General features: G+C 38.9%; 2 protein-coding genes across 2 annotated transcripts; both read right to left on the reverse strand.

Moving 5' to 3' along the window:
* Nucleotides 1-343: 343 nt before the first annotated feature.
* LOC115811858 (protein transport protein Sec61 subunit gamma) lies at nt 344-2,115 on the reverse strand. The gene is made up of 4 exons (XM_030774253.1): nt 1,997-2,115; nt 1,678-1,806; nt 1,130-1,232; nt 344-745 (listed from the first exon to the last, which is right to left on the reverse strand). The coding sequence occupies exons 2-4, from the start codon at nt 1,769-1,771 to the stop codon at nt 736-738; spliced, it is 207 nt and encodes a 68-aa protein (XP_030630113.1). The 5' UTR covers nt 1,772-1,806; nt 1,997-2,115; the 3' UTR covers nt 344-735.
* Nucleotides 2,116-3,929: 1,814 nt separating this feature from the next.
* On the reverse strand, nt 3,930-6,116 carry LOC115811539 (retinol dehydrogenase 12). The gene is made up of 7 exons (XM_030773781.1): nt 6,094-6,116; nt 5,683-5,798; nt 5,197-5,352; nt 4,974-5,078; nt 4,621-4,830; nt 4,198-4,390; nt 3,930-4,032 (listed from the first exon to the last, which is right to left on the reverse strand). The coding sequence occupies exons 1-7, from the start codon at nt 6,114-6,116 to the stop codon at nt 3,930-3,932; spliced, it is 906 nt and encodes a 301-aa protein (XP_030629641.1).
* Between the last annotated feature and the right edge of the window lie 7,575 nt (nt 6,117-13,691).

A 13,691-nucleotide genomic window follows, 5' to 3' on the forward strand; every position in this document is an offset into this window, starting at 1 on the left:
TCCTCTTTAAATGTTATAATTGTGCCAGTCTGGTAATACAAGTGAACGGATGGCATCACACCTTTCCCATTCTAGTACTCTTAATTTTATGGGTTAAATGTAGTTCTTGAGATGAACCTAATTCTAATTACATTTATTAAATCAGTGTGCACAACTAAATGCGCTGACCACTTGCTCTGATTACAAATACCTCTGAGTGGAGTGAATGGTCTCTACTGGAGACCAATATCCTAGGGTATTTCTAATGTCAAATTTTATTTATTGACTAATTTCATTATTTTGACTAACCTTCGAATCTATAAGTAGTTTAGTTGTTGACCATGGTCATTCAGCAATCAGAAAATAAAAGCTTCATCTTGTTTCTTTAATGTATGTATACATTATAACAGTAATTATGTACAACGTAATGTCAGTGAAACATTATTTCACAAAATGTGTTGAAACAAAACTGCTTACCTCCTGGTGCATTTGTTACTGTATAACAGTCTTCTCTAAGGCATTGCTATTACATAAATACAGATGTCAGTGTCCTTTTATAATGAGCTGTATGAAGGTAGTACTGGCAAGTCAAAAAAATGACTTAAATGTCCTTCTATTAACAATGAAGATACATATTTGTCATGGTTTAATTTACAAATGAAACAGGGAAAAAAAAAAAAAAGAAAAACAAAAAAAGTGGCATTTGTACAGTTCTGTCCAATTCTCTTCTTGTCGGTCCAATCACCAAGTTCCTTTTTATCCACCACTGAAACACAAGACACATTTTGTGTTTGTTTTAAGGATAGCAGAGACATTCATATAAATGCAGTTATGATGAGTTTTGTCTACACGTCACCTGTACTAAATCCATGTATTAAAATGGTATTATTCTCATTTTTTAACATACTATTCTGCATTGGCTTACTATGAATTTGGTGGTACTAATGAAGCTCAAATATCAAAAGGTACAGCTAAGTATGATGAACAAAGCTGTGTGTCTGTAATACAACCACAGCTGAGCAAATAAAAAGAATGTTTAAAATCTCAAGGGTACAAATGTGTAGGAAGACCACTCTCAGATACTGTTGTGGCTGTGAAGACAGAGGGAAATAAAAGAATATACAATATCTTAGCACAAGACCATACTTACACGATGATGTTATTGATTGGGATGTGGATGAGTTTGACAAAGAACCCAATGAAGCCCATAATTGCAAAACCAATTGCGGTGGCCATAGCAATCTTCTGAAATTCTTATACAAAAAAACAAAAACGTTTGTTCAGCACATACACTACATATCAAAAAGTATGAGGCAGTCTAGGACACCTATACAGACTCTACATTACACAGCATCATTACATGGTGTTCAATACACACTGTTCAGTACTGCTTGAAGTAAAACCCTCTGTCCATTACATAAGCCTGAGGACAGTGCATTTTTCAGAAGCCCTGTGGTATACTTCTGACTGCCCATGGGCTTGATGACAAGGAGTAAAAGTGAACACAGTGTGTTGCAGGGGTAGTTAGAGCATAATTACGCGATAAAGTAGGTTCCTATAGGATTGAGAGTGAAAAACACCGCCTTGGAGTCGACACAGCGGCGTTATATCGTAAACTTTCCCCCGTAGTGAGCAAAAAGTAAATAAAAAATTATGAATATTGTATTTATCAAAGGGAGAAAAGAGCCTATAACTTACCTTTTCTATCTGGTTTGGTGCATCTCTTCACGAGCCTTATGGAGTCCTTCACAAACTGCCGGCCGGGCTCGACAAACTGCATAACCTGGTCCATGGTTCTGATTTGCTCGATTGAACACGGAATTAAGTCTATGAATTAAGGATGAGAGGTCGATGGTCAAAATTTGGATCAAGTGAATTAATTCAGTTACGACTCAGTATCTTTGTCACTTCGACTGAATGAACTAACTTGTCTGAATACGTGCATTACTTCCTTGGTGAACAAAAACTGTCAAAAAACAGCAAATGAATATCAGAACGGGATATTGAAACATCTTACCCGAGCTGTTGTTCTAGGCCGGCAACACGCGATTTTCTTTGTAAAATCCTCAGCGCGACTGTGTAACACGTAGTATACAGGTACTTATCTTATGTTTAAAGCCACGTATGAAAATCAAAGCTGACGCTGCCTTGTTTTTACGCATGCGTAGAGCGTGAGACCAAAGCGTGTTGTGGTTTGTGTAGAATTAGCACACTGCCGCCTAATGGACTGGAGCTCGGCGTTTACCGGAAGGTTAAAGAGGAATCAAAAATTATTATATTGCCATTAAAAACTACGAGGCGGATATGATAAAACCATGCCAAAAAGAAATAAAAAAAAGAGCTTCCATGGTGGTTCCTTTGACTCGCCTCGCAGGAGTATCATTTATTTACACTGTACCTCAAAGGTAGAAATGTTGAATAAACGCTGGAACGTGTGCCTTACAGTGACTGATTAATGGTTTTAAAGCTCTAATCTGCTTTGTCTGTCCGGTAATTGCTTCAGACAATGGAACAGTGGTCCAAAGTTAGGAACAATGATTCCATTATAACTTAAGAAGCCCACCCCAGATCTGCTGTTAAGATGGAAAGTAAAATGAATTAGACAAAGCGGAATCACGTGTTGAAACGCATAGCATTAATTCAAGGACAGAACAATATGTGAAACATATGTTATTATTATTATTATTATTATTATTATTATAATAATTATTATTATTTTTATTATTATTGTACCCGCCGTAGTTCGCTCATCTCGCAATGCGAGGGTCGGGTGTTTTTTGTTTGCTTGTTTGTTTGTTTGTTGTTTGTTTGTTATTGTTTTGTTTTTGCGAGAGTTGGGTGTTCGTGTCTGGTTGAGCCACGGCTAACGTCAGCAAGCGCATCCGGTCAAACAAAGTGTTACACTGCGACATCCGAGGTCCCTGCAAAAGGCACTGCCTTATCCCTCTGTACAAAAAGTGTAGTTCCTGGCGTAAAACAGAAAAAAACAACAATTTCTGATTCTTAATTTCTGATTTTTTTTTTTTTTTTTTTGAGACAACGAGCAAAGTAAGCCAAAGATATGAAACGCTGTGGACGTCATATAACCCAGGTTTTGTTCAGTTCATTTAGTGACAGCATCATGGACCACATTTTGTGTATTACTCCAACAAAAGAAATACTTGCTGACATGACAACACCAAAGCTGAAAGGAAGAGAAAGTGTCACTGTGTGAAAGATTCTTTCTGCATTGCTAAAATTTTGCTTATCTCTGAGCAATTTCAGGAGTCCAGTGTCTTCAAGCATCCAATCATAAGTATGCCAAATCACGCTATTTAATTCAGTTTCAACAATATTTAGTATTCTGTTTGAGTATGTGACTATATACCCTGGACACCACTTGAAATCTAGAACGTCATTGTTTCCTTGCACATTTAGCTCAAAAACTCAAAAAAAGTCAGAGAAACAACTGCTAATATTCATAACATATTGCTAGTGGTAACTTTCTTCCCCCTCTCTGATGGGTAAGTGTTTGAAGTTTTAAATTCAAAATTTTATTAAGTACATGTACAGTAGACTAGAGTTTTCAGTCTGTGGACCACAGATGGAATTGACAATGTTTAGTTTAATGCAACTCGTGAAAGTGGAAATATTTTCCTGGTACTTTTGTGACACAGCCCAACAGGATATATATAGTTTGAAACCCAAGCAGATTAGGTTAGCTTACAGGTGACAGGGCAAAGTCGTACCAGAAAGTCCCATAAATTCCTCAGTTGCAGAATGCAGATAAGTCTCAGATAACTTCCTGTTTAGCAGTGGTGTAATTCACCAAGTGTGGCTTCTTTTTTTAATCGTCCTCAGGGTTTGGCACAGGGTATACCAGTAACAATGCAATGATCATAGTGTCTCTTAGAAATTTAAACTCAGTGTGGACCTCACTGATAACTTTTTCTACTGATAGATCTGTCAAGTCATTCCCAGGTTATTCCGAGCATCTTGCAGCTAAGCTCCCACAGTTTCTCCGCCATCTCGTCGTCTCTGGCAGCTCTCGTGCAGCTCCCGATCCCACAGTTACTGTGGATGAATAAACAGAAGTGGTTTTAAGACCAAAATGCACGCGTGCACGTGCCACTGTGCTCAAACTCACCTGCACAGTTCCCACGTATTTGCAAAATACAGAACAGATGAGCCTTTTGACAGGCACACTGAATATTTCACACGGATTCTAGATGCAGACACCTGTAATACGCGCCGCTCTCTGTTCCTAGCTCTGGTTCCACCGCGCAGTAGATGGAGGTTTGGGCTCCTTGCACGGCTGTCTTGGTGAAAGGCCTGACGATCTTCCACATGATGAGTAAACCAAGGTTCATGTGTCTCTTCAGTTCTGTCCGCACTATGCCTGGGTGTACGGCATACACCGTCACACCTGTGTCTGATACAAGAATACATGATATAGAACCTTATTTAAATGTCCTCTAAACCGTTAGATTCTAACATATGATCCTACCGTGGAACAAAAAAGAATTTCTCTCTAAAATGAGTCTCCGGTAATAAACAAACAGCACACAACAATTTAAAATAATACACAAGACAGTACCATCCCCGTTAGCTTTCAGTACGTTTTATGTTCTGATCGTTACCTGATTTGAACTTGACACGAACCTTTGAGTCTTTTGGCCAGTGAGCGAACACAGAGGATGTTGGCCAGTTTGCTCTGCCCATACGCCCTCCTACTGTGATAGCGCCTCTCGCTGTTGATATCGTCCAACTGTATGGAGCCCCATGCATGTGCCATGGACGAGAGGATGATAACTCTGGATGGTGCTGACCTTTTCAGTAGACCAATCAACAGAAAGGTAAGCAGGAAGTGGCCTAAAAGAAACAGCAATCATCACAGTAGTAGTCTTTTTGAGAAACTGTGATTTTTTTTGTTTACATTAATATTGAAGATAAAACTGAGGTATGTTTTAATTATGGTATTACGAGTCGGACCATGCGGTGAATATGATTCTCACCCAAGTGGTTGACCCCAAACTGCATCTCAAAGCCATCTGCTGTCTTAGAGTAGGGACACATCATGATACCTGCATTGTTGATGAGAACGTTGAGTTGTTTCTCCTCTGTAAAGACAAGGAACATTTAGAAGCTCTTAAAGGAGCGAGCATGCCTATACCCACACACACACACGTCCACGTTCAGTGGGACACTGGGGGGTTGCTAGGGGGAACCTGTACTTACCCTTGTTAATTCCCTCTGCAAACTCTCTGATTGATTTGGTGTCAGACAAATCAAGCTTCCTGATGATTATGTTTTGGTTCCCAGACTCCTCAATTATCTCCTTTTGGGCAGCCTCAGCTTTTTGCATATCTCTACATGCAATGATGATCCTGGCCCCTGTTAAACAGCACAACAAACCATTGTCTGTCACCATGTACAGTCCTCTAAGTGGTAACCAATGAGAAACCGATTCAGTAGATGTTTTGTGAATAGATGTTTGAAGATAAGGATCCTGACAAAAGAGGAGTCAGTATGACTCCGCGCATGGCGTGGCATGACATGCGTGAATTTTCAGGCCAAAGAAAACGAAAAACATGACAACCGAGAGTTTCGAAGTGTTGCGCCTTCGTTGTTTTTTGCTGAGGTATTCAAGGATTTTAGCTGCAAATTACAAGCACATACGTTGCCTATAGTTGTGCACCAGTGGAGAATGAATGTGAAGAATACCTCTTTTTGCCAGATCATGTGCAGTTTCTTTGCCAATGCCAGTGTTTGCACCGGTAATAATCACTGTTTTTCCATCAAGTCGTACTGCTGAGGACCACTGACCACAGAAAAAGGCCCTTTGGAAACATGCATATCCAAAGGAAAAATGATCAATCATTAATCATTTGCATGCATTACATTACATTCATATGAGTGCATATTGTAATGTTATTGCCATTTCTATCAGAATCATAATTAAAAAAAAAAAAGATAACTGCATTATCATTGCACTGAAAACGTTTCTGCATACTCGCAAGACACTATAAGTCAAAATACTCCATAATTTCAGTAGCAAAAAATTCCAAACATAACATTTCTTTTTTTTCTTTTTTTCTTTTTTTTTAAAAGGTGAATAGATCTGTTGTCATTTACCTTAGAGTGTATATATTTGACATGTTGCTCCCACAGCAGAGAGATCCTTCACAAATTCAGTTCTCTGCATTGAGTTTTACATGATATGGCAATGGAAATAGCTGGGCTCACCCCCGCAGTTGCTTCTCAGCACTGCTCCGGATTAGAGAGTAAATGCACTAATCTTCCTTGCTAATCACTGAGAATTCAAGCCACAGAGGCTCCTTTCCCACAGCTAGTGTGTAATTTTGAACCTGTTGGAAAAATAAACAGGAACAATAATTGATACTTCATACATACAAAACTTAGATTAAATTCGCTTGAATTCATAAAGCAGGTTTTAATCAGATACTGTAATTCTTACAATAACTACTAAAATATGGTTACATTTTCAAGAGCACCTTAATGTCTTCAAATTTTTCATTACTTTTTATTATGAAAATCCCCCCCCCCCCCCCCCCCCCAAGTCAGCAATAATAACCTCAAACAGTAGTTACTAAGAGTATGAATTCTGACTGAATTTATAACATGAGATTTTTCTTGAGACAGTTATGTCCCATTGCCAACCTGGGGATCTGACATTATCTTTGTCATGTTTTAATTTTGAAACATTTGGCTGCAGAAATTAAAACAGGATACAGTGTAAGCTAAGAGAACCAAGACTGGAAGTTTTATGAATGTATGTAAGAAGATTGTGTTAATGCTCTTTGGATAGAGACACTGAAAGTAAGTTCAGAGTTCACTAACATTTCTAAGGAAGTTTAACGAATATTTTTGCTTTTTCCTGATTTCCTGATTCATTGTTTTGCTTGCTTTTCAGAATTTTCTCTTATTATTCCCTCCAGAGAAAATAAAACCCCTAAAACGAGCAACAGGATGACCAATAAATAAATATTTTGAAAGCTGACTTTCTCAAAGAGGCTTTATCAGCAATTGAAGGATTAATATTTATCAGTTATAATTCAGGACCCAGAGTTAGTTTTCTCAGCAGTTCTCAGTTCTTTCTCTTAAAGTTGTCAGAAGATCTGCCCCCAAAATGATCACACACACACACACAGACACACACACACACACACACACACACACACAAGCTTGTACTCATATCCTAGTGGGGACTTCCCTTTGACTCCTATTATTCTATAACTAAAGAATACTAACCTATCCCTACCTCTAACCTTAACCTTCACCAAAGAAATGTTTTTACATTTTTTATTTTATCAGTAACAACAATATAGTTTAGAAAAACATTGTTTTCCTCTTGGGGACCAGCATTTTGGTCCCCACCAGGCACTTTTTTCAGATTATGCTATCTTACTGGGGACTTACCGGAAAGATAGCAATACATGGTGCACGCACACACACACACACACACACACACATGCACACACCTCCTTGATAATGATTAATCCTGGTGTCTGGTGTTTGTGCGGAGCAGCATGCAAAAAAAAAAAAAGGACACAAGGACATCATCACCTGCACTAGACAGATATAAAGAGAGACAGATAGACTGACAGACAGACAGACAGATAGATAGGTAGGTAGATAGGTATGTAGTTAGATAGATAGATAGATAGATAGATAGATAGATAGATAGATAGATAGATAGATAGATAGGCTGATTGGTTATTAGTACTTTTTGGCGCCATCTTGTGTGCAATATTTGCACTGCCTATAAGTTATTACAGTACACATTTTACCTAATTTCTAAGGATATTTATCACCCAATAGTTAAAACATATTGTATAGCTATTACAGTTATTTTAAATAATCTATTAAGTGTTTTATTCACTCTCAGACATATGAAATATAAATCCCAATTATTAACAAATAGAAAGCCCTTTTTGCAAACTCTGAAGGTTCAGTACATTGCAACCCATTGCAAGATCACAGTAGTTTCACAGGAGGGAAGTTGCTACACTCTCACTTCACAACCATGCTATCTTTAAAAATTTGTCACTCACACCACCTTTAATGTCACTGAACGACAATTTCAATACACACTTTATAAAATACTAAAGCCCATTATGCAGTAAATCAAACCTGGAGAAACTGAAATATATGCACATATATTTAATACAGGATGGGTGTGGTTATTTCAGAATTAGAGAATATGGTTCTGCTAAGGGGTAGCTCATTAAACATGGTTGAAAAGTTCAGTGGTGATATGATTTGGTGTTGCATCATAGGTCTAATTTGACCATTTGTCCATTTAGGACAGTGTAAAAATGTGTAGCAGATTAAATTTTAAAAAAAAAAGGATGTACATAGAATTAAATTGAGTAAAAACGTAAGCATAGCACAAACTTTATAAAACCACACAACTGCATTTACAGGTATCAGGTGTAATCATTATCAGGGATTTGTGTGTGTGTGTGTGGGAGAGAGAGGGGGGGGGATACAGAGGGGGGAGAGAAAGAGAAAGAGAAAGAGAAAAGGGGAGAGAGCGAGAGAGAGAGAGAGAGAGAGAGAGAGAGAGAGAGAGAGAGAATGAGAGAGGGGGGAATGAGAGAGAAAGAGATATGATGCCAATTGAGTGACAAACTATGACAGAGCAGAGTTACAGTAGCACTTCCTCAAAGGGCTGGCTGTGGTTGGCTGACGTTAAAAGTGAGCAGGAACAGAAAACGCTCTTATGTGACCAGGGACAGCAACACATGGGAAAATACTGTAAACCGCTTAGGCATTTCTCTGTCTCTCTGTCTCTCTCTCTCTTCTTAATTTCAAAGTCAAAAAATTCTCCGTTTGGACCCAGCAGTTCTTGGATGTTATTATCCTCTCAGGAAACAGGTGGTGTCCAAAGAGACATCATTGTGACTATTCACTGAGGACAACTGGGCAGTGGTGAGTATTCCATATGGTTTGTTCAATTTGGCCTTTGTTACTGTTTGTTCAATTTGTATTGATACTGGTCGTAAAACACCAGATATTGATGTAGTATGGAATACACTCTGATATCCATTGTTAATTATTTGCCCGTAAGTGAAAACAGTGGTTAATTGGTAACATGGGATGTAAAACTGGTTTAGAAGAATGCGTTAGGAATACAAAACAATAAAATCAAGGTGAACAAATGTAAAACTCTTTGTGTGTATGAAATTAATAGAAGGCAAGTGACGCTGCAAAAGGCAATGTTTTGTCCCCAGTGGAGGATGCATTACATGAGACTGATTAATACAGGAAGTATTTAGCAACTTCTGCCACAGATGTGCATATTCCACTTCATGACAATGTAATTACAGGGTGTTTTTTTTTTTCTTTTTTTTTTTTTAGTGCAAAAGTGATTTGCCTCAAACAAAGCTATGACTATGAAAACAACAACAGCAAATCTAACACTGGATTTAGATCTACAATCATGAAGAGTAAAAATTGTTGGATCCCTATACACTATTAACACAAGACAATGCAATCCATGTATTCTACTGTGTTTCTGTTCTAGCAAAACAGTGTAGAGTCATGAATTCTCATTACGATAATGAAAGCTCAAAAAGTGGCTTTTCTTTTACAGTGGACAGTATAACAAGCAAGTATAGAGCATGTTGTCTTTTTTTAACAGGTATTAAAAAGACATACCTTTTATTCAGTAAATACAGAAAGGAACTGTATTTTAATGGTCAAAGCATTGTTGTTAGAAACAATTGAAAAAAAAAAAACGGATTTTACCTTAAACGCACAAGGTCATTATTAAATTACTTAATGGAAGATCAGTTCCAGTGTGTGTAAATGTACGCTAGGAGATTTATGGGGATTCACAGTGAGATTGGACCTGAACTGACTGGGGGTGTCATTTTTTCCTTTTTTCAACATTTACTGCATTCTCCAAGGTTGCATGACACTCCAGTCTGTCAGACAATCCCCACCCAGGCCCCCCCCCCCCCCCCCCGATTGCCCCCCCGACTCCCCATCCCATCTTCCACCCCACCCGTACACACACACACAGACACAGACACACACACACATGCACACACATGCACACACAGACACAGATACACACACACACACATGCACACACACACACATGCACACACACACACACAGGCATGCGCACACACATGCACACGCACACGCACGCTCCCCAATCTTTATCCTCTACGATAAAAGTCAACACTCTACACCTCAAACAGTGCTGACCCTTAGCCATGACTGACGGCTGATGCATGACATATGTGTCCACAGTTCCCACTGGAAGCAGCCATACTGAAAATATGTCACTTGCCTTTGAACTGGTAGGAAGGGAAATTTGGTGTCTCCGTATGGGGAGTTGCTAAGTCTCAGAGACAACAAAACTTCAGATGTGATCAATCATTACACCTTTATTTTATGGGAATGGGAGAGTGCACTCTACCAGGGTAGGCATAGTCCCCCCCCCCCGAACAAAGAGAATAGCAGAGTATTGATACAGTGTGACAAACAACGTCATTTCATTACATTCTTTTATCTGTCTTGAGCACAAAATATGCTGAGTGCATTCACAGTGTTCTAGTGTGACTTCTTCTTTAGTGCGCTCCTGCATGCACTCAGCCACCACATAAAATGGCACTTAGAATTGCAGCTCAGAAACGTAGTCAAACAGAGCAGAATAGTTATAACAGTCTTAATGCTTTAAAATATTTTACACATATTTAGTGGTAAAAATCTGATGTGGTGTGCTCATTAGCCCTTTCTGTGAGACTTTATCAGCTATAGTACCTAGGAAGACTCACACACTGTCCTCTTTCTGCTTTTTAATTTGATCCTCCGAGGCCTCATGTCTATTATGCCTGCTAAATGTTCAGGCATAATGTACATAATAAGTTGTTTTTTTTTTTTTTCGGTATACTCACTTCTGTCATCAGTACATTTTTGCCTTTGGTAACTTTGAATGTATGACTGAGAAGATAACTCTACAAGACCTATTCAAGCATAATCTGAGATTTTCTTGAAAACACGAACACATATGTGCTAATATAGTAGACAGTGGCCTGTCTGCATAACCCTGCCCAGGGAAACATGGTCAACTGCATACCCTCAGACACCCACCCCATCAAGATGGTAGGTAGGAATTGGACCCTAAAGGACACTTCACAGAGCTGTGTAGCAGAGACTTAACTGATGTGGCGTCTGGGAACCCTGGGTTATGTCTCTGAACATAGACTGATGTTATTGGCCGGTGCTTTTGGGAATTCTTGTCAGCTGGAGCTTGTGATCCTCTAAATTTCAGTGCAAGGGTTGTGTTTGTGATTTCTATGTTTGTCTTCTGTGTATTTCTCCACACGTCTGTTTATACGCACTTAACTTCACACCTCGATTTTTTTTTTCCTTTACCTCAAAACTGGTTTCCTGCTCCCTGACAATATGGGCTTTCTTACACATCGAACAAAGTTTGTCACATGTCTAGAGCATCAGAGAGCAGATTCACTGCATTTTAAGTTCAGCTGATCAAAAAGCATTTCATTCTTTTTTATCTATTAAATTATTATTTTAAACTTGCTCTTTATCTCCGGCAGCAGGACAGCCTGTGCATACTGTGGGTTACTTTCAAAAATACAGACAATGATTAACAAAATTATCACAGAGCTTTTTCCTCGTGATCTTTATCACCTCAGGCACAGAGCAAAACCGTTAATACAGAGGAAGAAAGTTAACTTTATAGAGTGGAGGTGCAGCTCCCGAAACTACTGCTTAACAAACCAAACCAAACCAAAACAAAATTAAACCAAACCAAACCAAACCAAACCAAAACAAAACAAAATTAAACAAAACCAAACCAAACCAAACCAAACCAAATCAAACCCTCCACAGCTCTTGCTTATCAAGTGCATTCAGAAAACCAAAGAGGTATTTTATGATTGGGTCATACACATTCCTCTCTTTGAGGAGCTTTATGGAATGTCTTGTTTAGTCACTCATAAAACGAAACAAGGTCAAACACTTAATGATCAAGGAACCTGTTCCGCATTGTCTGATCCCCTGCCCTGTGCTCTTATTGGTTTTACATCTTGGAAGCACCATTTCCTCTATAGCATATTTAAGAGAGGAATGGGTGTGCCAATGCATTCCTGACTTTATTCATTCATATGGCTTTTGCACAGTCTATTAAGTTTAACGTCTTGCAATTAAACTGTATTTGATTTGAATAGCATTAAATACTATAGTGTAGCAGAAAACACACTATCTTAACTAAACACCACAATAAGTAACTTTCTTTACTTTTGGTTTCCTGCACTGGGCCTCTTGCAGGGCTGCTTCCTGGGCATAGATGTAAACTTATTTTCTTCGACCCTGGTGTCTGCATTATTCGGCATAAACCTCTGTGGTAGTGTCCGTCTTCTCTTCCTGTTAACGACAGCGAGTGGATATTGTGTAACAAATTACTAACCTCATGTCTTCATGTAGGTCTGAATGTGACACTTAAAGAAGTATGTATTACTTATGTTGTGTGACATAATGTGATAGAATTTTACTAGCATACAGGCAGTTTCCACTGTATGGACTCCACTCAAGAGCCAACAAACAGATTAACAGCACGGGTGTGTGCACAGAGCAACATCAAATTCTCGAAAAGCTTCACTGGTTCCAGCAACTGTGGAACAGAGGGTCACAACAAAAAGTATATGAAAAGATGAGCAAAATTTTCTGATGTTCTCTAGTCCAACTTCATGTTCTATGTCTTACTTAAGAATGTGGCCTCACTTTCCCGATCAGTGTTCTCCATTACGCGTCACGGCTCTAATCATCATGACCCTTCTGTGGAGTCTGCTGTAAAAGAAAAGAAAACAAACAAACAAACAAACAAACAAACACCTCTTTAGTGCTCTGAAAAGGACTTCATTAAGACAGCTATTCTCTGCTTTATTTGTTTGTGTATTAATTTCCGATGTGGTTATGGTTTTAGGGTGGTTAAGGGGCACAGTACTCTACACGGTCAAATGTGTCTTCGGCGGTTTCATACATGACACCGATAACTGTGTCGTGGTTTTACCTGAAACAGTTATCGTATGGCTACATTTCTGTATTTTTCATTGTGCTGCACTACTGATATAATTGCCATTGACCTGCAGCCTGAACCTGTTCCTTAGTTCTAACAAATCTATGATTTCTAATGTTGATACATGTTGTTACAATGCCAAGGTTATCTCTGTTGTCCTGGACAGGCTCCAGTGTTACTCGACTAATTCAAGGTCAGACAAGAACGGACACGGAAATGCTCCAGCATCTTTTTTGGCCGTGTCACTGACCCACCCCCAAATTAAGATGTCCCGACCTTGGACCTCTGATATTTCACCTGGCATGCATTTACAAACCTCTCATATAATCACTCACTCAAACTAGTTTCAAGTTAAGGCTAGACCCAGACCTGGGCAATACCCATGTCCAGGTATTTCGGTGAGCTTGATTCAAAACCTGGATTTAAACAAGTTGGTGGGGCATAGGTTTATGGGGTTTTTAGTTTATGCAAATGAAGAGGAGTTGTGGGGGCTTATGGGAATACATATTGCAATATTGTATAGTGAGCTCAACAATTCAGCACCTAGACCTTAACTGTGCTGTGGAGTTCAACAGTGTGACTCAAACCAAATACCTGTGCTATCAAGATTTAAACTGTAGTCCATGTTGGGGAAAAAAAGTCATGCTTATGCTCA

This window comes from Chanos chanos, chromosome 5 (assembly GCF_902362185.1).
Source record: "Chanos chanos chromosome 5, fChaCha1.1, whole genome shotgun sequence".
NCBI classification, from domain to species: Eukaryota; Metazoa; Chordata; class Actinopteri; order Gonorynchiformes; family Chanidae; genus Chanos; species Chanos chanos.